The sequence below is a fragment of the Panthera tigris genome, chromosome B2 (genome assembly GCF_018350195.1).
Source record: "Panthera tigris isolate Pti1 chromosome B2, P.tigris_Pti1_mat1.1, whole genome shotgun sequence".
NCBI lineage: Eukaryota > Metazoa > Chordata > Mammalia > Carnivora > Felidae > Panthera > Panthera tigris.
In genome coordinates, this window is record NC_056664.1 from 33,759,503 (window position 1) to 33,777,465 (window position 17,963).

Here is a 17,963-nt window from a genome sequence, read left to right on the forward strand (position 1 = left end):
AAAGAGGAGGAAACTTTTATCTGTCCCTTCTTGTTCCCTGGCGGCTGAGAACCACCCTTACTTAGCTCCCATCCCTCCCTGCACCCTCCCCTCTCCACCTCCTCCACCCCCTCAGCACATTCCTGCCTGACAGCTCTGGCTTGTACCTGCCTCACTGCTGTCCACCTTGTTTCAATCAAGTAGGGGGCAGGGAAGTGGACTGCTTGGCTGCACTTGTGAGGGGCTGGGGGCTGGGAGCCATGGGAGGAAGGGGGCTGGGAGCCTTCACTGAGTGCTCCTTCTAAAGCACAGGGAGGCAGCTCAGGCCTTCCCTCAGGCCTCTGCACTCTCTACTACCCTTAAGTTTGGGACTCCTCCAAGCCAATAACCCCATTACCATCCCCCACCTCCCTCCTAAACAGAGACCTGTGCTGTCAACAATGGGGGCTGTGACAGTAAGTGCCACGATGCAGCGACGGGTGTCCACTGCAGCTGCCCTGTGGGCTTCATGCTGCAGCCAGACAGGAAGACGTGCAAAGGTAAGGGCTCTCAGAGGACCAGAGCATAGGGGTGAGGGGGCTGAGGCTGGGATCAGAGATCTAGTACCTATTATAGGACCTCAACCCCCTGGAGGCTATCCTGATTAGAAAGAACTAGGAGCATGGCTAAGGCTTGTCTCTTGTCCACCTTTCCCAGTTCAGTTCAAGGGGCACAAAAGTCCAGCCAGTCCCTTAGTGCCCGCTGCCCACACCCTACCTTGTTTTCCTTACTCTCATTTCTATCCTGCTCTGGGTCCCTAGCCCTCTTGGTTAATGAACATGTTATTCTCATTTGTCCCTGGGTCTAGAAGGATATTTGAGCCCTGGCTATGTGTGTACAAGGTCACAGATGTGTTCCATAACCTTCATAACCCACATTCCCCCAGACCTTCCCACTGGGAAAGCTATACTGGTCAGAGGGAGAATAGGGTAGCAGTGGAAGCACTGAGGCTAGAGACTGGTTACCTGGGTTCAGATCCCAGCTCTGCAATCCTGGGCAAGTTACTTAGTGTCTTTGTGCCTCAGTTCCACTATAATAATGGCACTTGTTGTAAGGATTAGATCAGTTATATAAAGATTATATATTAAGTACTTAGAACAGTACCTGACAAATGATAGTTATCATTATGGTATAATTTCCCATGTTGTCCATCCTATTTCCCCTCCTTTTAATTAGCCAGGTCTGGGAGAAAGGTGGAGTGGGGGAGGAAAAAGGAAGAGTAGCCATACTGAAAATAATGATTCATCAGGTCTGTGTCCCCTGGTCACAAGGAGGACTGGAAAGAGGACTGAGCTCCTTCTTTGTGTCTTTTGGCCCAACAGCTGGCAGAAAGGATGGGGAGACGGGGAGGGCTGGGGCAGCAGGTCAGACAGCCAGAGTTGAGAGGTTTCCTGCTGGGAAGGACTGTTGACAGGTATGCTAAGAGTGAAGTGGAAGACTGCCCTCTCTGCCCCCTCCCCCAAGTAAGGGTGAATAGCCTGGGTCCTGTCTGCCACCAGCTTGGGGAACTTGACCTCAGGAAGGAAGCTGCTCACTGCCCGCCCCCCCCCCCCTTCCCTTCCTAGTGCTGAAAGCCGCCTCAGGCCTGAGCCTCTCCAGACCTCCCAGTCCAGCCCCCTGCCTGGCCCCTGCCCCTCCCCCATCAGCTACCCAGCCTCACTGGCTCTCCTGGAGGTCCTCCTGCCGGCTCTCTCCTAGCTCCTCCTCTCTGAGGGGCTCCCTTTTGAATCTCCACCTCTCTGTGCCCCCCCCCCCCACCATTGCCCTGTTGCCCACTGCCCGGGGCTCTTATGCTAGGCAGGGGTCAGGGACAGGGAAGATATAAGCCTTATCCACCAGCCTTTTGTGGAAGTGCCATCCAGAGTGAGGGGCAGAAACTAGCCCTGTAGTTCAAATGCCATCCTGCTTCCTACTCCAGGCAGTCCTTGAAGGCCTGACTCTGCTTCCTATCTGTCCCCTTCTGGGAGGGCTCACTTCCAGGAAAGAAACTGGTCCTAATGGCCACAGATTCCATGAGCAGGGAAGAAACAGACCAGAGAGTGAGAGAGGAGTCAGAAGAGCAGGCCCAGAGCTCTGCTTGATTTTCTCAGTCTCTGTGAGGGAGGGAGGGATGTTGTCTCCTTATCTGTCCCCAGCCTGTGGTATCACCTTTGGTTCTCTCTACTTTGTCCTGCCTTCCCAGACATAGATGAGTGCCGCTTGAACAATGGGGGCTGTGACCACATTTGCCGCAACACAGTGGGCAGCTTTGAATGCAGCTGCAAGAAGGGCTATAAGCTTCTCATCAATGAGCGGAACTGCCAGGGTGAGCAGACTTGGGCCAAGGGGAAAGTCTTAGGAGAGGTTCTGGAGCTAGGAGAGCTTCAAGGAGGCCAGAGGGCCAGAGTCTGAGGAAGTCAGTAGACACTGTGGAGAGCCTCCATGGGCAGTGTCATGCTGCAAATTAGCAAATGTACCCCTTCCTCTTGATGACCAACTCTACCTTGCTTTTGGCAAGGAGGGATGGATTTCACCCCACTTCAAATCCTTGGCAGGATCCAACCTGCCTAACCACATGTGGTGACCCTGATCCACAGGTACCAGATCTCACAGTTCCTGACTCCAAAGACTACAAGTGGAGGGGGCACAGGGGATGGGTAGGCATTGCTAAATCAATGATCTTAGGGCTGGGCCATGAGGGAGGGCCAAGGCCCCTCATTTGGGTCCTTCACCTGAGCAAGGGGCTGCAGGGTCAAATGCCCCAAGACAGATTCAGTGGCTTGAATCCTTATTCTTCCAGATATAGACGAGTGTTCCTTTGATCGAACCTGTGACCACATATGTGTCAACACACCAGGAAGTTTCCAGTGCCTCTGCCATCATGGCTACCTGCTATATGGTGTCACCCACTGTGGGGGTAAGCCAGCAAGTTTAGACCCTCAGCCACCTGTCCCCTCTCACCTCCACACCCTTCAGTTGAATGAGTTCCTGATTTGGCTCGTTGGCTCTGGGCAATCCCCAGGTGCATGTGCCATGTCTGCATCCATCATGATAAATGGGAGAAATTAAGACAACCGGGAGACTAGGAGATCAGGGAACAGCATCCTACCTCCAAAATTTCTATCTCCCATCCCAACGCTGCTTCTTGACTCCCACTCCCATCCTGAACTCTCAAATACAGCCCCAGTGGCAGAAAGGAACGGCAGGCTTTACAAAGCTTGTCAGCTTGGCCGCTTCTCAATCGTTCTTTGGGGACAGAGATAAAGGAAGGAGATCCTAGGCTTGAGCTTTTCTCAAGCCAGTAGTCATCTTGGAGTGCCTGGAACTCTCACCAAAGGTCCTCACTCACTGCCCACTCCCTGGCTCCTACTCCCCCACCATTGTTGGTGTCTCCCTTCTCCTTCCCCCAGATGTGGATGAGTGCAGCATCAACCGGGGAGGCTGCCGCTTTGGCTGCATCAACACTCCAGGCAGCTACCAGTGTACCTGCCCCGCAGGCCAGGGCCGGCTGCACTGGAATGGCAAAGATTGCACAGGTGGGCGGCACCCTCTGCTGGCCAGAGCTGGCACTACATTTTTGGGGGGTGGGAATTGGGGTCCTGGAAAGTGGGGAGTTCCATGCCAAGGAAGGAGTAAGGTAGTAGGGGAGTAGAATGTAGCCATTTGAGTTACTGACGTGAAGTTTCTGGTGACGAATCCCTTCATCAGTCTCTGTTTACAGTTACAGTTCTGCATGTAGCTAATGCTCTTCCCAAATCAGCCAAGTGTAGAGGGTGGGAGAGGAAGGCCCTCTCCTCCTCAGGTCTCTCTCCCCTTCCTAGAGCCGGTCAAATGTCAGAGCAGTCCTGGTGCCTCGAAAGCCATGCTCAGCTGCAACCGGTCTGGCAAGAAGGACACCTGTGCCCTGACCTGCCCCTCCCGGGCCCGGTTTTTGCCAGGTACATAGAGGTGGTTGCTGTAGGGCTGGCAGGGAGGAAAGGCTGGCTGTTCAGGTAGCTCTCCTGCTTCCCTTGCATTACTCCAACCAGTAGGCGTTGGGGGCGGGCAGCTCAGAGCTGTGACAGCCCCCTTCTCTCAGAGTCTGAGAATGGCTTCACGGTGAGCTGTGGCACCCCCAGCCCCAGGGCCACTCCAGCCCGAGCTGGCCACACCGGGAACAGCACAAACTCCAACCACTGCCATGGTGAGCACCAGCCCAGAGGCCTTGTTCCCACCTTATTCTCTTGCTTATTAACCCCGATTTCTCCTCATTAATTCTCCTGGTTTTACTTTTTCCTGGATCCCCTTCCTCGCTCTGTCATTCTCCAGCCCTTTTGCCTTGCTCCCTCTGCCCCTAACATCTGAGTCCCCTGGCTCTCATAATCCTTCTCCAGCCAAGCCCGTGGCTTATTGCCCAGCTTCTCAATACCCTCCACAGCAGTACCCACCCCCCTCGGCGCCCCCAGGCTGTGCTGAGCTTCTGCCATCCCTCTAGAGGCTGCAGTGCTGTCAGTTAAACAGCGGGCCTCCTTCAAGATCAAGGACGCCAAATGCCGTTTGCACCTGAGAAACAAAGGCAAAATGGAGGAGGCCAGCAGAATCCCGGGACCAGGTCTGGACTGGGGACCCCCCTCCAATGGGTTGTCTGGCCACCACACCCCTCCCCCACCCCTCAGCTCCTCTGCTTAGTGAGATCTCTAAAAACCCACTGGCATCCTGAACTCTGGACAGAGCAGAGGGAAGAAGCACTTGTAGGCATAGGGCCCAAGGAAGAAGTCCCAGGATATCCCTCCACCAAATAATAGGTATCCTACCTTAAAAGTGAACTGAGACAGTTGCGGAGATCTGGTGAGGTCTGCTTGGGCTAGGGTGGGAAAGTGAGAGCTGGGAGTGAGAGCCTTCTCTGTCCCCAGGGGGTGCCCCTGGGGTTGACAAGGCCTCTCCCCCAGGTGGTGCCCCCTGCTCTGACTGCCAGATCACCTTTATCCACCTCAAGTGTGACTCCTCTCGGAAGGGCAAGGGCCGGCGGGCCCGGACCCCTCCAGGCAAGGAAGTCACTCGGCTCACCCTGGAACTGGAGGCAGAGGTCAGAGCCGAAGAAACCACAGGTGGGACTGGGGGCACTGCAGGGAGGAGGGTGGAAAGCAAGGGGTCAGAGGTGGGGAAACCACAAGTCTCAGCCGCAAAGGGAAGGGGCAGAGCTTGTACTAAGGGCAGACCATGCCTAACACCAAGCCCAGGAGCCAGTCTCTCTTACCACATCCCTCCTAGCTCCTAGCTTTGCTCCCTGCCCTCCTGCTCACAGCCACTTTCTCTTCCTTCCCTGACTCATACCATCATCTACCACCAGCTGGCTGTGGACTGCCTTGCCTCCGACAGCGAATGGAACGGCGGCTGAAAGGGTCCCTGAAGATGCTCAGAAAGTCCATCAACCAGGACCGCTTCCTGCTGCGCCTGGCAGGCCTTGATTATGAACTGGCCCACAAGCCGGGCCCAGGAGCTGGGGAGCGAGCTGAGCCAGCAGAGGCCTGTAGGCCTGGGCAGCACCGTGCTGGGGCTAAGTGTGGTAAGGGAGCTTGCTGGGGAGCGGGGGAGCAGGGGAACGGGGAAGGCCCAACTTGGGCCTGACTCAGAGAGCAGGACACTTTACGGCCTAAGTTGTACCTCAAATTGTGAGGCAGCCAAGACCCTCCTGCCTGTCATCATCCTCTCCCTGGTCCCAGGTTGAAATCTAGAGGGATATCATGTACAGAGGGGCCATCAACCCTCCTTTACATGGCATTGGCCCCTGATCTTCCCAAGCAGGATTCTGTCTATTCCCAAACAAAGAGATTCTCCTTGAATCTGGGGAAGCGGGAAGGGGAATCCCAGGCCTGGGTGGCGGGAAATAGGGGGGCGGGGTGGCTAGCACGGCCGACTCTCCCTCAGTCAGCTGCCCGCAGGGAACGTATTACCACGGCCAGACGGAGCAGTGTGTGCCATGCCCAGCGGGCACCTTCCAGGAGAGAGAAGGGCAGCTCTCCTGCGACCTTTGCCCTGGGAGTGATGCCCACGGGCCTCTCGGAGCCACCAACATCACCACGTGTGCAGGTGCCAGGGGAACAAACAATATAGAGTGGGGTAGGGTGGGCACTGGGACGCCCATGGGCATGGGATTTCCCAAGGGCAGGCCCAGGCTCCAGACCACTCTCCTAGTCAACATCCTGTTTGTGTGTCTCTGTCCCCTGAGACTGGGTGACCCGGTGGGGATGACCAGGACCATCCCCATCAGAGTTGGGCCCTTGATTCATTGCAGGTCAGTGCTCTCCTGGCCAATACTCCGTTGATGGGTTCAAGCCCTGCCAGCCATGTCCACGCGGCACGTACCAACCTGAAGCAGGACGGACCTTGTGCTTCCCTTGTGGTGGGGGCCTCACCACCAAGCATGAGGGAGCCATCTCCTTCCAAGACTGTGACACCAAAGGTGAATGGGCTACACACTGGGGGACTCCCCAACTTTAACTACTTACAAAAAAAACTCTCCAAGTCCTCAGAGTAGACCTGAGTATGCTGGCACACCATCTTCCCCAAACTAGGAAAGGCCCAGCTGCCTGACCAACCAGACCATCCTGCTCATAGGACACATCCTGACCCTCCACCAGTCCCAAGTCTAGGAATTAGGGAATAAATAACAGTGTCACTTACCCCTCTGCTTCGGAGAACTGGTGGCACATTCCCCTCAATACTACCAATGAGTTTCTAGAAGTTTGGCACTACAGTCAGTGCCTGAAAGAAAAGGATTGGCATGGTAGCCAACCACTCTGTAAGTTTGTTTTTCCCTAGGCTTCAATTCTGGCATGACAAAGAAAGGTTGGGACTCGGAAGGAACTTTGGTGTCTTCAGTCTCCTGTGTCCTGCTCATCCTGTGCCCCAGAACTCCCACTTGCCTACCATCTTAACGCCTACCTTTCCCCCTTGCCTGCAGTCCAGTGCTCCCCTGGTCACTACTACAACACCACCATCCATCGCTGTATCCGCTGTGCTATGGGCTCCTATCAGCCTGACTTCCGTCAGAACTTCTGCACCCGCTGTCCAGGAAATACAAGCACTGACTTTGATGGCTCCACCAGTGTGGCCCAGTGCAAGAGTACGTGGCAGGCCAAGCTGTGGAAAAAGGGGCAGAGAGGTCTGGGAACAGTGGGCATGGGAAGAGGTGGGGGGTGGGGCAAGTAAACCAACAGGGAGCAAGGCTAGGGAGTGGATGGGCAGGAAAGTCCCACCCTCCATCTCTCCCATCCCACTCAATCTTAAGACCACTTGCTGGGCTGGGCCTCATGGCACCCTCTCCCTGGAGATAGGTGATGGGGAGACAGAGAGAGGTGAAGTGAGGTGAGAAGGTACTAAAAGGGCAGGAAGGAAGGTGGACCCAGAACTTGAAGATGATGAAACAGAAGGCAGTTGCCTACAGTGTCTGGTTTCCACTTCAAAATGCTTCAACATCCCTAACCCATTCCCCCACTGACTTCCCTTCTCTTTCTTGCTCTGTCCACCTGGGCTTGGTTACAGATCGCCAGTGCGGTGGGGAGCTGGGTGAGTTCACTGGCTATATCGAGTCCCCCAACTACCCAGGCAACTACCCAGCTGGCGTGGAGTGCGTCTGGAACATCAACCCCCCACCCAAGCGCAAGATCCTTATCGTGGTACCCGAGATCTTCCTGCCATCTGAGGATGAGTGTGGGGACGTCCTCGTCATGAGAAAGAACTGTGGGTGGCTGCAGGGCTGGGCCAGGGAAGGGCAGTTCAAATCTGGTTGGGAGGGAGGGACAGAGAGAGAAAAAACTGGTACAGGAAGAACTAGGGCAGTGAGAAGGGAGGCCTTGGAAGTGGAGAAGCTAACAAAGGAAAACAGCAATGAATGTGCTCTGTGATTGGTGGAGAGCAGAGTTAAGAATGCCAGCATTGGGACTAGAACTCCAAAAGTGTTACATGTCTCACTTTCCTGTTCTAGCATTTTTGCCATTCCATTTATTTAAATGTCAAATTTCTTACATTCTGTGAGTGCCTGGATGTCAAAGAGGAGTTGTGGAACAAGTGGAGGGCAGTGGGAGAGGACATGTGTACGTTGGGGAGTGGGGGAAGTACGTGGGGGAGAGTCTCTGTCAGCATGACTCCTTCCCCCACTCAGCCCTCCTCCAGGAGGGCTTGGGTAGCCTGCTCTGCTGTTTCCCTGACCTGCTGCTTGCCTTCCCAGCCTCCCCATCCTCCATTACCACCTATGAGACCTGCCAGACCTATGAGCGCCCCATTGCTTTCACGGCCCGCTCCAGGAAGCTCTGGATCAACTTCAAGACGAGCGAGGCCAACAGTGCTCGTGGCTTCCAGATCCCCTACGTCACCTATGATGGTGAGTAAGGGCACGAATGCCAGGGAGGTGGGTGAGAAAGGGGAGGCTCATGAGTCTTGGGAGGGAGCAGGGGGAGCAGGAATTATTTCTACCCCTAAACCCCTCCTCTTGGTTGATTGTGCAGAGGACTACGAGCAGCTAGTAGAAGACATTGTTCGAGATGGCCGGCTCTATGCATCTGAAAACCACCAGGAGATTTTAAAGGCAAGTGAATATGCACAAGAAGAACAGCCAGCATTTAATGAACATATAAACAATGTGCAGGCAGTATGCTAAGTGCTTACATGAATATTCTCATTTGATATATACAACAGCTCTATGAAATAGGTACTTTCATCATTCCCACTTTACAGATAAGAAAACTGAGGCACAGAGAGTTGAGTTTGCCCAATGAGTTCAAGCCCATCTGACTGTACTATCTTACACTGTAGGGGAAGAGAAAGGGAAGATGAGGAGTGAAATGTCCCCTACTTCTTTCACCAAGAAATACAGGGAAAATGAGGTATAGAAAGATGCTTCTGCTTAAGTACCTTCCTTCCCTTCCTCTCTCCTCAGTTCCCACAGAAAAGGAGCAGATCTAGCATAGTGTTTCTCAGAGTCCATTCAATACGATCTGTCTTAAAGGAAAAGAAATGTTACCAACACTGAAGAATGAACCTGGTCTGTGGATCCCAGTTTAAGAAAATCGTACTTAGGACACTACAGTCCTAGCCACAGTATTACCCTTCATAAATGATCAATGCAAGGAAAAGTTTTATCTTTATGATTAATAAGATCATTTTTATACTATCCTCAAAATAAGAGACACAATGACAAAAATTGCTTAGGACTTGCAGGCTACAAAGAAAAAAATTTCAGCAATGCTTTTCAAACATTTTTTAAAGCATCTGAACCCTTATTTCACTTGTGCTGTGGAACTCCAATACATAAAGTAGTGGAGTTGTTTTGATTGAAGTTGGGATGAGAGGCTAGAAGCCCCACTTCTTATTTTAAAAATCAGAATACTAGCCTAGAAGCCAGAAGATCTGAGTCTCGGTGCACGGTGCCTGGCACCTAGGAGGCTCTCCACACATCGTGTTGCTGTTTCAGACAGAATGGTCAGGAAAGGCCTCTGAGAAAAGACCTGAATAAGGTAAAGGGCTACGCATTAGAAGATCAGGAAAGGAGCACGGGAGCAGTGTGGCATGCTCAAGAACCTTGAGAAGGCCAGTGTAGCTCAGCAGAGTACGAGAGTCAAAGCAGCATGGGGGACAAAGAGTGGGGTACAGATCATGTTCAGCCTATGGACCATGCAAGGGACTTGGCTTTACTGAGCGAAAACAGAAACCAGAGAAGTGTTTTGAACAGAAAGAGGATATGATCTAATTAAAAACCAAAAAGTCACTCTGGCTGCTGTAGGGGAGAACAGTCTGTAGAAGAACAAGGGTAGGTAGAAGCATGGAGACTGGTTAGGAGGCTGCTGCAGTAGTCCGAGTGAGAGAGAACATGGCTTGGACAGGGTGGTAGCTATGGAGACTGTGAGAAATGGTCAGACCCCAGATATATTTTGAAGGTGGAATAAACAGGATTTGCTGTGATTGGGGGCAAGAGAGAGGAGTTCAGGATGACTCCAAGGACTGGGACCTGAGCAATAGAAGGGTGGAGTTGCCAATGACTAGGTTATAGGATTCTACAGGAGGAACGATGGTGGGGATGAAAATCCAGAGTTCATTTCTGGGCATGCCTATTTAGCATCAAGAGGGGCTGCTTCTGAGTCGAGGCTGGTGTTCCTCTTTCCCACCCCCAATGCTGAGGCTGACATTACCACCTGCCATCCTCTGCAGGACAAGAAGCTCATCAAGGCCTTCTTCGAGGTGCTGGCCCACCCCCAGAACTACTTCAAGTATACAGAGAAACACAAGGAGATGCTGCCAAAATCCTTCATCAAGCTACTCCGCTCCAAAGTTTCCAGCTTCCTGAGGCCCTACAAATAGTGCCCATAGGCCCAAGACCCAGGTTTTAAAGCCCCCAGACTCCTTAGCCCTCCGAGCCAGCAGCCCCTACCCTCAGATGAGGAATTCTCTCTTCTCTTTCTTTTTGGAGAAAAAAAAAAATCACTATAGACCAAGCAGTCTCCCTTTCTGTATCTCTAGCTTCCTTTTCCTGTCTCTCTCTGCTTCTCTTTTTCTCCCTCTCTCTCTCTTCACTGTGTTCCCTTTTCCTATATGCCCCCTGGAAAAGCCATTAAGTGCTGGCTCTATTCCCCCTGAGGGGTGAAAGAACAGTGTCCCCTTCCCAGCCACGCTGCCCATTTTACCAGCTCACATCCCTGGCCCCATCAGCCTGTAAGGGTGATAGAAACCCTTGAAGGAAGTGGGTCTAGTAGGAAATGAGGAGGGGGAAGAAGAGCTTCTGCCATTATAGGGTTGTGCCTTGCTAGTCAGGAGTCAAAATGTCCCCTGGCTGTGCCCCCCGCCCAGGGTTCTGCCAAAGAAGCCTTTGACTTGTAGGCTTATTGCCAGCACGGTCCTCTGGGGCACATGGTCTGAGCGCTGGACTGCCCACACAGCTGGCTTTCTTGTCTATACAGCTCCTCTCCTTCTTCCCCCACATGTCTGCCTGGTGTCCAATCCATGAGGGCTTACAAAAGGCCCAGACCACTGGGCTAGTAGACACCAGCTGACTGAGGAAAAGCAGCAGGCATTACCATGTTGAATGTGCCGCTGTCACTCCCCAAGAGAAAGACTATAGCTCTCTGCAGGACAGAAACCAGGTTTTAAAGCATCACCAAAAGAAGAAAAAAAAAAAAAAAAGAAGAAGAAAATGTATCATCTAAAGAACTAGACTACAGAACAACTGGGAAGCCAGCCTCAAACACTAATCCCTTTTCTTACTTATCTTCCTGGCCCAGCCATCTCCTCACCCCTACCTAAGTGCTCCCTGGGGGAGCCCTACTCCCCTTGCTAAGTGTTGTCCTTAAAGAAACATGGCTGTGACCAGAAGCCAGCCTGGGCCTTGCCCCAGAGTTATCTTTCCCTGTAGCCCCAGATGGCTTGTGGGCTCCACCAAAGAGGACCCTGCTCTGCAGCCAGCCCAGAGCCACCTACCTCTGGCCCCAGGCTGTGGGCAGCAAGAGGAATGTGTGCACACTTGGCAAGCCTTCTGCCCACCCTGTCCACATCTAATAAGTGCAATCATTTTGAGTCTTCCTATGTTGTCTAGAGGGAGGGGTTTTTGTTTTCTGGTTTTGTTTTTTGTTTTTGTTTCTTTTTCCTCTATTAGAACAACCCTATTTATAGCTGCCCAAGAGAGAAGAGTGTATGTCTGAAGTGGAAGAAAAAAGTTTTGAATCTCATGAACACCTTGAGTGCTGGAACATCTAATCTGTCTCTGCTCCCCCACCAGTGGCCATCCAGACCTCTCGAGCCCTCAGCTGGGGGAACTCAGAACTGTAGCTCAGAGGCACCTGATGTGTAGGAGAGTAATTCTGGGGACTTGATGGAGCAGGAAGGAGTGGGACCTATGTTTGCTAAACCAATCCTGCCATCTCTATGCCTCTCTATGGATTCAGCATGGACCTCATGATTGTAGAGGCCAATGAATTGGTCAGTGATTCTCTACTCCCAAGTAGGGAAAGCCTCCATCTTTTCCCTGCCTTCATCCTGTTTTCCCCTGGTGTGCACAGGACAACCCCCCTGGGGATGGGCTGACTCAGGCCCCTGAGGCCAGAGACAAGCTATGGCTATGGGAACCAAGAATCGGACAGTTACCCAGGCATGAAGTTTGCCTGACCTTAGCCACTCTGCCTACCTTACCTGTTTGCCATTCCCTCTCGGCGTTGACTTCAAGCCTAGCTTCCTCCATTACTGCTTTTCAAAAGGAAGAATCAAGTCCATGCCCAAGCCCACATCGTGCACACATTCTCCCCTCATTCTGCTGCTGCCTATAAAATTATTTCCCATTTGCTCCTTTTAGTTCCCCCAAAGCTATTCAATCAAAGTAGTCTTATTCAATCAAAGGCTACCAATTAACTCCTAGGGTTCATTTGTAATTGACCGTCCAGGCTACTGCTCCTCCCAGGAGAGGCAACACTAAATAAAGAAGTCTATACCATCCCCTCACTACCTAATCAGTAGCATTCACCAGCGAAAGACAGCCTTAGGCAGTAGGTAGCCAATGTCCCAGATAGTTCCCCTGATATCCATTAGCCAATGCCATGGCTCTTAGGAGTGGAATATCTGGCTTCCTTTGTCTCTCTGAGTCAAAGAGTGCTCTGCAAAAGATACAAAATACCTACTTCCAAGCAAGAAAATGGTCATTTAATAGAAGTATCCACACTTCCCAGGAAATGCCATGAAAACTGCTTTAATCAGCTCTGACCATCTTAATTCTCCACCAGAAGCCAGGATAATTTTCTGATTCTCTCCCTACCATTTTGCATCTCTCTTAAAAAGTTAAACAGTAGTTCCCAATTTATGCCTTCAGGGTCTTGCTTCTTGCTCTCCTCCTTTCCTGTCACCCCATATATACACATAAACCTACTTCCTCCGATAATTTATTCCATGGTTTCTGGGAACTGCAAATGATTTCCACAGCATGGAAAGTATAGACCACTAGGCTTCTTAACTGATGTCAAGACAGATCCTGGTGAGCAGGGAATGACCTGCTAATGTCCACATTTAATTTAGGTCGTCCCACTTGGGGGTTAACAATCCAGGCAAAGCTGCTGCTGAACCTAGGAGGAAGCCAATCCTAGGGCATCAAACTAGGGCTTAAGTGGACTGAATGAGGAGTCAACACTCAGGGATTCTCTAGACCTTTACAGGTCAGACAGAAAAAGAGGTTTTTACCAGTGTGGGGAAGGAAGAAGATGGTATAAGTGGGAACTTTCATGAACCAGTCCCGAGGCCTCTCTGCAGGACGGGGTGTTACAGGACTGCAGTACTGTGAGGCCTCATTTATCCTAGTACAAAACCTGCGCTGCTCTGGGTCTGGGAGCGGGAAGCCACTTCTGCAAGGGCTCTGAGCACCAAGTGATGCATATCAGAAAGGCACTTCAATCCTCAGCAATGCAGCAATCCCTTTTCACTTCTCTGCTTCCCTTTTTCCGTATTAGGCCTGGTCCATTCCCTAAACGTGAGGGAACTCTCACAGTCAGAAGAGAACTGACCAAAGCCTGGACTTGAGCTGCCCTGCCCCAGGGCTATAAATCCCCAGAGGCAGACACTACTCTGACTTCCCTAGGATTGAGTTAGTTTGAGGTAATGAAGGCTCAGATTTGTTGCTGCAAATTCAGGAATACAGTCATGGTCTCTGTCCCTAATGAAACTGTTTATATGTAAGAAGTATTCTCCATATTCATGTTTGAAGGGACTCTGTAGTGGATTAGATGGTTGTATATCAAAATGTCAGAAAACATTATAGAGCATTCAAACTTTTGTATTCGCTATTTAACCTCAATATAACAGGCTCAAACTAGGGGAAGGGAGACAGAGTATAACTGACCATAAGCAGAAAATAATGTTAACCTGCTTGGCTTCTTTCTAAAGCACAATAAAAGAAAAGTGGAAGCAAACAACACAAGGATATCTTTAAATCTGACCTGTCTCAAAGATCGCGCACCCTGCGCTTGGGCCATTATTTGGACTAGGAACCCTTTAAGAAGACATATGATTAGAGAGAATAGAACTTCCAGTTCTATTATCAGCTTATCTAGACAACACAAATTGTAGCAGTTTGGACAAACTGAAAACTTTATTCTTCTGTGTGAGTTAAACTGAAGTTTCAGAGAATAATCATTATCATGTGGGAGGCTTCTTTTTAATGCAAAAAAAAAAATCTCAAAATGTTGTATTTATATCTGCCTTCCACTGCTGCCAATATAGTAAGCATCTCCTACACAATCAACAATAAACAGTAAATGATGCAGTTCATAGAGTATTTTGCACTTGGGGAAAAAATGTATCTGAACTTGTAAAAAGAAATGTTTGGATTCTGTATTGTCTTTTTTTATTATTATTATTAAAATACTAAATAAAACTCCTCAGCCTGACATCTTTTCCTTTGTCTCCGTAGTTTATCCTAGAGCTGGAAAAAGGTTCGAGGAAACAAAGTGTCTTCTGGCTTCCAGATAGGACTTTTAAAATTTTTTCATGGGGTACCTAGGTGGCTCAGTCGGTTGAGCTTCTGACTCTTGATTTTAGCTTAGGTCATGATCTCCTAGTCGTGAGACTGAGCCCCTAGTCGGGCTCCATGCTAAGCATGGAACCTGCTTGGCCTCCTCTCTTTTCCTGTCTGCCCCTTCCCAACTTGCATGCATGCATCCTCCCTCTCAAAATAAATAAATAAACTTAAAAAATTTTTTTTTCATTTATCCATCTTATTCCTAATGATTTTGGAATCTGAAAAGGCTTGTCTCTCTATTTTTCAAAGCAGTAGACGATATTTAGGGTATTGTTTCTTCTCACTATAGTACACTTCCCCAAATCTAGCCAGGCCACGGGCTCCCTAATTAAGATGTCTTACCTCCAGCAAAATGCCAGCACTGAGTCACCCAAGGTTGTTCTTTTTATGCAGTACACTCTTGGCCACCAGAGAGAATTTTAAAATATCATTCAGCCATACCACCATTACCACTAGACCACAGGAATGTCCAATCTCTTACAAACAAACAGTACCATTTTCCAGGCTCAGAGAGGACAGATAAAACTTAATGGTTACAATTATATAATCTCCTGACATAAAATTTTACTGGATTTAATAGCTATATGATATAGCAATTTAAAAGGAACAAGGAAAAATCTACCTAATCAAATGTTGGGTTGGTCTACTAGAATCCCAAACTTCCCCATGAGCACCTGTAAAGGATAGGTGCATTCACTTCACAATTATTGAGCTCCGTATTATGTGCCATGCATCAGGTTATCATAGCTTGATAACAATAGCCATGCTCAAGATCTGTACTCCTTGGGGCATCTGGGTGGCTCAGTGGGTTAAGTTTCTGACTCTTGATTTCAGCTCAGGTCATGATCTCATGGTTTGTGGGTTTGAGCCTCGTGATGGGCTCCATGCTGACAGCATGGAGCCTGCCTGGAATTCTCTCTCTGCCTCTCTCCCCTGCTTGCCCTCTTTCTCTTAAAAAAAAAAAAAAAAAAAAATCTGTACTCCTAGGATTCTGATTACAATTGATCTTTCCACATACATTTCCCAACAGGAGAGAGAATCCAGTCTACCTGGTGGCTAAGAGTATAAATGAATTCACTGGCATTCTATTTTATACATTAACTTCCTGTAAGTTTGATTTAGTGTGACAAAACATGATCACTTTTGTGGACTGATAAAATCATGTCTCTAGAACTGCAAAGCCAAGGACCAATACAGGGCCATTATGACTACATCAACTGGGGGCCATCCTCTCTGAAATCTTTCTGAACCCTCTTTTATTCCAAAAACACCAAGTCTTCCACCTTATTCCCATGACATTTATGATGATGTCCCAGATTAATGTATAATCAGAGCCAGTAGAGTATGGGTCTGACTATATCAAGCAATCTTTAAAATGGGCACATAAAGACTTTCCAAGGAATGCTTTCAAAGGGTATGTGAAGACCTTCCAAGAGGTACTGGGCAAGAAAATCAATCTGAGGAAAATTTTAAGGTAATAACTTTCCAGATCCTCAACTTTTTTTTGTTTTAATGTTTATTTATTTTTGAGAGAGACAGAGACAGAATGCCAGTGGGTTAGGGGCAGAGAGAGAGGGAGACACAGAATCCAAAGCACACTCCAGGCTCTGAACTGTTAGCACAGAGCCCGACGCTGGGCTCAAACCCACAAGCTGTGAGATCATGACCTGAGCTGAAGTCAGATGCTCAACTGACTGAGACACGGAGGTGCCCCCCAGATCCTCAATTTGTATTAGAAATCTCCCCCTCCCCCCAACGAATCTGTTTGAGAACCAGCCCAGCTTACTTAATGCATACTCTCCATTCCACCTGCTCTTTCAACATAGTCCTTACTTTACAAAAGAAAGGCATATCCCTCACCTACACTTAATCTCCATGCATGGTCCAGGATATAAAAACCTGGGCATTAGGAGGGAGGGGTTCTTTTTTCATTCAATAATATTAAAACATTTCTATTACAACCAATCCTCTTATTTCATCTTATAAAATGTTTACTATTTTCTACCTCCAACTAGCAAAACCAAATTGTTTGTTAGCCGTTCAAACCATTATTTCCTAGCCAATATACTTTTTTTTTTAATTAAATACATAATAGGAAATTTATCATGAAGTCTAAAAAATTTATTTGGAGTTATTTCTGATTTTTAAACATGATTCTTATTTAATTGTTCTCCAAAGCCAAACATCAGAATTCAGCACGAACACACACCCACTTCTGCCACAGGGATAACATACCTTCTGTCCTACTTCTTATTAACTAGTGGATTTAGCTACATATTATACAGCATTATTCCAAATTACATAATGAGAAACAGTACTATCCTGTTTTTACAGTTTTGTAATGTTAATATTAGCTCTATATAATTTTAATCATAACTGGTTTTTAGTAATCTATTTTATAAGCTGTTAATTTATTTCCCAGTGATTTTTATAATATTCTTTAAAGTGAATATTAACGTATTTATTTGAACTGAAGAATAAAGGCAGACTTTTTCCTAACAGAAAGTCAGTCGGATTGGGCTGACTGGTTTGAAAGAAGACTGGCTTTGCTAATTCCACAAATGGCAGGTATTTTCCATATTGAAGTGAATCTGCACTTCAATATTTTAATTTTTTTCAACGTTTATTTATTTTTGACAGACAGAGAGAGACAGAGAATAAGCAGGGGAGGAACAGAGAGAGAGGGAGACACAGAATCTGAAGCAGGCTCCAGGCTCTGAGCTGTCAGCACATAGCCCGACACGGAGCTTGAACCCACAAACTGTGAAATCGTGACCTGAGCCGAAGTCGGTTGCTTAACCAAATGAGCCACACAGGCGCCCCTGCACTTCAATATCTTAACAAAAAGATCCTGAAAACATGTTAATAATAAAAGGATTTTACCAAAATTGTGTCGGTAAGTAAGAGTGTGAAAATCAATCTCAGATTAACAAGGTGCCTCTGAGTGAGAAAGTAACAGGTAACTAATAGTAATTTTTACATGACTGAAACTGAAAACAAAACCTTTTTCAAGTTCAGTGGTTTCCAATTCTTTGCTTTTACTAAAATTAAAAGACTCTTTTTGATAGTACTTTAGAATAGTATTTGGTAATAGAACACTTTGTGATTATTGGCATGTAATTTAGAAGTAGTTTTTTTTTTTAATTTTTTTTTTTTTAACATTTATTTTTGAGACAGAGAGAGACAGAGCATGAACAGGGGAGGGTCAGAGAGAGGGAGACACAGAATCTGAAATAGGCTCCAGGCTCTGAGCCGTCAGCACAGAGCCCGACGCGGGGCTCGAACTCATGGACCGCGAGATCATGACCTGAGCCGAAGTTGGCCGCCCAACCGACTGAGCCACCCAGGCGCCCCTAGAAGTAGTTCAAAGACTCAAGGAATATTACCGTAAAAAATCTCTTCCTTTCCCAATTACTACATGAACAAGGTTTCCCAATGCTTA

At 48.6% G+C, this 17,963-nt stretch overlaps 1 protein-coding gene and 1 long non-coding RNA gene across 6 annotated transcripts in view; one reads left to right on the forward strand and one right to left on the reverse strand.

Moving 5' to 3' along the window:
- SCUBE3 (signal peptide, CUB domain and EGF like domain containing 3) overlaps positions 1-10,466 on the forward strand; it is a 33,972-nt gene extending 23,506 nt beyond the window's left edge. For 2 of the 5 annotated variants that reach the window (XM_042986181.1, XM_042986176.1), the window contains 16 exons: positions 402-518; positions 2,201-2,323; positions 2,798-2,914; positions 3,408-3,533; positions 3,819-3,935; positions 4,076-4,180; positions 4,472-4,588; positions 4,926-5,084; positions 5,327-5,542; positions 5,905-6,066; positions 6,272-6,439; positions 6,941-7,102; positions 7,522-7,719; positions 8,207-8,359; positions 8,484-8,563; positions 10,183-10,466. In XM_042986181.1, the coding sequence (XP_042842115.1) occupies positions 402-518; positions 2,201-2,323; positions 2,798-2,914; positions 3,408-3,533; positions 3,819-3,935; positions 4,076-4,180; positions 4,472-4,588; positions 4,926-5,084; positions 5,327-5,542; positions 5,905-6,066; positions 6,272-6,439; positions 6,941-7,102; positions 7,522-7,719; positions 8,207-8,359; positions 8,484-8,563; positions 10,183-10,332 (2,270 nt within the window). In that variant the 3' untranslated portion in view covers positions 10,333-10,466. Of the gene's footprint in view, positions 1-401; positions 519-2,200; positions 2,324-2,797; positions 2,915-3,407; positions 3,534-3,818; positions 3,936-4,075; positions 4,181-4,471; positions 4,589-4,925; positions 5,085-5,326; positions 5,543-5,904; positions 6,067-6,271; positions 6,440-6,940; positions 7,103-7,521; positions 7,720-8,206; positions 8,360-8,483; positions 8,564-10,182 lie in introns of those variants that run through there. The other 3 variants (XM_042986178.1, XM_042986177.1, XM_042986180.1) reach the window with 3 other exon arrangements.
- The window catches only part of LOC122238610, a 48,231-nt gene that overhangs the window by 27,658 nt on the left and 2,610 nt on the right, over positions 1-17,963 (reverse strand). The window lies entirely within an intron of this gene.